The 4,163-nt window shown below is 42.3% G+C and overlaps 2 gene segments (V, D, J or C); both read right to left on the reverse strand.

The window, feature by feature from the left end:
• The window catches only part of LOC129675088 (immunoglobulin heavy variable 3-72-like), a 5,192-nt gene extending 3,595 nt beyond the window's left edge, over window positions 1-1,597 (reverse strand). Inside the window, 1 exon segment of the V gene segment in view lies at window positions 1,546-1,597. Within this exon segment, the coding sequence occupies window positions 1,546-1,597 (52 nt within the window).
• A 1,352-nt stretch (window positions 1,598-2,949) lies between these two features.
• On the reverse strand, window positions 2,950-3,433 carry LOC129675095 (Ig heavy chain V region 186-1-like). The segment is given in 2 exon segments: window positions 2,950-3,278; window positions 3,362-3,433. Coding segments are annotated over 2 exon segments (372 nt in total).
• Window positions 3,434-4,163: the final 730 nt, after the last annotated feature.

A 4,163-nucleotide genomic window follows, 5' to 3' on the forward strand; every position in this document is an offset into this window, starting at 1 on the left:
TATATATATATATATATATATATATATATATATATATATCAAAACTAGGTCAAAGTTTCAGGAAAAAGACTTTTACTAGTGAGGGACATGGAGTCTGAAGAAGAGAGCCTCTAAGCAGACAGGACTCCTAATAGGGAGCAGCAACTCACCCACAAAATCTTTGATCCAGAACTTACCCTGCCTACAAGATGTGCTTGGATAAAGATAGAGCAGAGATAGAGGGAATGTCCAGCCAATGCCTGGCCTAATCTGAAGACCATCCATGGTAGAGAGCCAACACTATTAACAACATTCTTCTACGCTTGCAGACAGGAACCTAGCATAGGTGACCCCTGAGAGGCTCCACCCAACAGCACATCAAAACAGATGCTGAGACTCACAGCCAAACACTGTGTGGAGCGCAATGAGCCTTGTGGAAGAGTGGGAAGAATGGAGGCCCTGGAGGGAACAGGAGCTCCACAGGAAGACCAACATAGCCAACCAGGGCCCAGAGGTGGCCTGCAGAGACTGAAACACCAACCGAGGACCATGTATGGACTGGACTAGCCCCCTATACATATTTAAACTGTGAACAGCTTGGTATTCATGTGGGTTCCTTCATAAGGGGAGCACGGGCTGTCTTGGAAACTAGTCTCTTGCATGCTTTTCTGTCACTTGCCCATGGTAGGGATGCCTTTGTCAGGCCAGTGTGGTAGAGGATGTGCTCAATCCTGATAGGACTTGACTTGCTGGGATGGGTAGGGGCTGGGAGGGGGTGCTTTTCTAGTGGGGAGGAAAAGAGAAGTACTGGAAAGAGAGGAGAGTGGGACCTGTAGGAGTGGATGGAGGGGGCTACAATTGGAATGTAAATTGAAAAAAAAAATGAGTGCATGCATGCTAAAGCCAAATTTCCTGCATCCATGTCTTTTGTGAAGGCAACATCCAGAGGATAAGAAGCATCCGAATGGTGTGGCCTAGATGGAGAATAACCATTCCCACGTCCAAGGATGCAACCAATAAAATCCCACAAAGAATTTCCTTGCTTCATGAGATTCTAGTTAATTCAAGATGTAGTTTACTTATGTTATGCCATGTAATATAGCCATTGCAACCTTATAAGGCATAATACCACTGAAAACCATATTCTCCCAAAGAAGAGATTTAATAAGAGATAGATTTTATTACTCACGGTGAGATTATGTTATTCCCTAAAGGTACACAGAAATTTCAAATTATAATTTCTACCTTGAATCTTTACCATGAAGTATTTAACATATAATTTGGGGAAATATAAGGCATCTATGAGTGGAGACTATAACAAGTTTGCTCCAAAGCCTTCATATCAGAGAAAAATAAATTATTTGTTTCTTCTGTACATGAGGAAAGGAATAATCTAAGATTTGAAAGGAAAAAAAAATTAGCCACTTTTCTTTGTGTTTGGGATTCCCTGGTCTGACGTTCAGAACCCTGTTTGGAAATCTCTCCTCAATGTAGTGTAATGTATCTGGACACATCAAAATTACATCTGCAGCAGGGATCAGACAAGTCCTTGAATCGAGGTCTTACAGCCTTTTGACAGATACCATTCCATTTCAACAGAGTGTCCCAATCTCTTCATAGTACCGAAGTGGAAGATTCCCCTGCCTTCTGATGAATGCCTTCTTTCCAGTTGGAGGAGACAGCAGGGGCTTTATGAAGTCACTAGTATTTCAAGATGAATTTTAAGTTAAAAGAAGTCTTGTCAAGTCTCCAACACAGAATTGTCTGAGGGTATTCATGCCTGCCAAAATGCATTCCTTCTATGCTTGCATCTATATGAAGCACGTGATATTCATTTCCACAAGGAGGGCATTTCTGATAGAGAATATGTAATATTAATGCTCTGAGCGAAAGAGAATTTTTTGCTGAATCAGTCCTTTGAGATTACCAACTAGCACAGGTATCCATGCTGGTTGTTTATTCACCAACTGATATGAAACCAAATCCTCTACAGAGAAAGAGTGACCACGCAGAATCCAATGGACTAAGAGAGTTGAAGTTGTATCAGTGTAAGTCCATGTTCTGTAAAGGCTTGAGACTGTAGGGCATGGTACTGAGACTCAGAAGGAAGGAAATATGGAACCAGAGATACATACATAATCTCAGAACCTTCCTCAATACTCATGTACATACATTGAGTCCATAAACTAGTTCTGTGAAAAGTAATATGGTCGTACTTTGACTAGCTTACAGGAATTAAACTTAGGCATCAGTACATTAAAATTAAAAAAAAGTCTTACATTCTAAGAGACTGGAACTTCTTTTGGAACACATCCAAATTTAACATCACACTTTGATGTCACTTAAGGTGTAAGAATATGAAAGGAGTTTTTGTTTGCCCACATGTTTTCGATTTGGCTTTTACTTTTCACATTCATATGATAGTTTATTTCCTGCTATCTAGCAAAAGTTCCAGTCTCTAAGAATTCAGAGATATTTTTCATAATGCCACATCAGAGATTTCCCTTTTATTTATTTTTTTATAAAAGAAGAAAGATATTAATGGATGTAGTCCCTGGCAAAGAACTAGTCAAGGAACCAGGCACAGTGGTGCATTTCTGTAATCCCAGCACTCTGGGAGGCAATGCAGACTGATCTCTGTGAGTTTGAAGCCAGGGTGGTCTACAAAGCAAGTTCAGGACAGCAAAGGCTACACAAGGAAACCCTGTCTTCAAGAACAAAACGAAGCAAAACAAACAAAGGAAGAAACAAAAACTAGTGAATGTGTGTTGTATTGTAGGCGATCCTAAATCAGCATCGCTTTATTCCAAGTGGTCCCCTGGAAAGCTGACAAAGGTACTATAGGTCTCTGAGGAGGAGGCAGACAAAGAGACACTCAGAATGACAGTTTCTCAGCAAAACTTTAGACTCATCTTCTCTGTGTTCTCAGTTCCCAGGCAGCTTCCTGCTCCTTCAGGTTTTGTGACACACTCAGGATGTGGTTGCAACACTGTGTCTCGCACAGTAATAGACCGCAGAGTCCTCAGCTGTCAGGCTGCGGAGCTCCATGTAGGCTGTGCTGGAGGATGTGTCCGCAGTCAGTTTGGCCTTGTCCTGGAACTTCTGGTTATAGTCAGTATCACCATTTTCAGGATCAATCCTTCCAATCCACTCCAGCCCCTGTCCAGGCCTCTGCTTCACCCAGTGCATATAGTAATCAGTAAAAGTGTATCCAGAAGCCTTGCAGGACAGCTTCACTGAGGACCCAGGTCTCCCCACCACAGCCCCAGACTGCTGCAGCTGGACCTGGGAGTGGACACCTGTGGAGAGAAAGGCAGAGTGGATGGCATTGTCATCTCAGTCCCTGTCTGCACCTCAGGGTTGGAACTGGGGAGCCCCTTACCTGTAGATGCTGCCACCAGGAAGAGGATCCAGCTCCATCCCATGGTGAAGGCCAGAGTGTTCACTGACTGTGGGGAGGACACTGAGTACAAGTTGTTATAGGGTGGGGTCTGCCCTGTATTTGCAACCATAGAAATTTGCATATTCATGAGCATGATATTGCTTGTATAAGGACTGAGTCAAACTGGAGAAGAAGGCGATACAGGACACCTGTGACTGGCAGCAGGATGCTGAGGTCCAAGTCCTAATCCTCTCTGAGGAAATGCATCCCACACCCCTTCCCTGAGCCCTGTGCAGATGCTGTGGATGCACATCAGGGCCTCAGCTCTCAACAGATTCCTCCGCCTGAGGCAGTTGCTCCACTTGTGACAGTATTATTGGACTGATACATTGTTGTTGGCTATGTTGATGATGATAATGTCTAGAAATTTCTACAAACTCCCAGCTTGTGGGGATTTCCAACCTTTCAGATACATGCTATAAAGATTGACCCTTCCAGCAGGTTCAATACAAAGAACGACCAAAAGGGGGGAAACGCACATCAATATTTACTTCAGCACTCTCTACAATTATTCTACATAATTCTACAAACTGAATTATGACAATAAACTTCATGTCTGTCAAAAGGTAATTTCATCAAGAAGACATGATTATATAAAATACAGCAGAAACAAGCTATCAGAAAGGAAATTACATCACTCTTACAAAATCTATAAAACTGGAAATAACTTTATTAATTAAGATCCTAGTAGAAACACAGATTTATGAGTCTCTCATTAGTACTTCTTAGATCTTCCCCGGTT

The sequence above is a fragment of the Psammomys obesus genome, unplaced genomic scaffold, assembly GCF_907164565.1.
Source record: "Psammomys obesus unplaced genomic scaffold, mPsaObe1.curated_primary_1811, whole genome shotgun sequence".
NCBI classification, from domain to species: domain Eukaryota; kingdom Metazoa; phylum Chordata; class Mammalia; order Rodentia; family Muridae; genus Psammomys; species Psammomys obesus.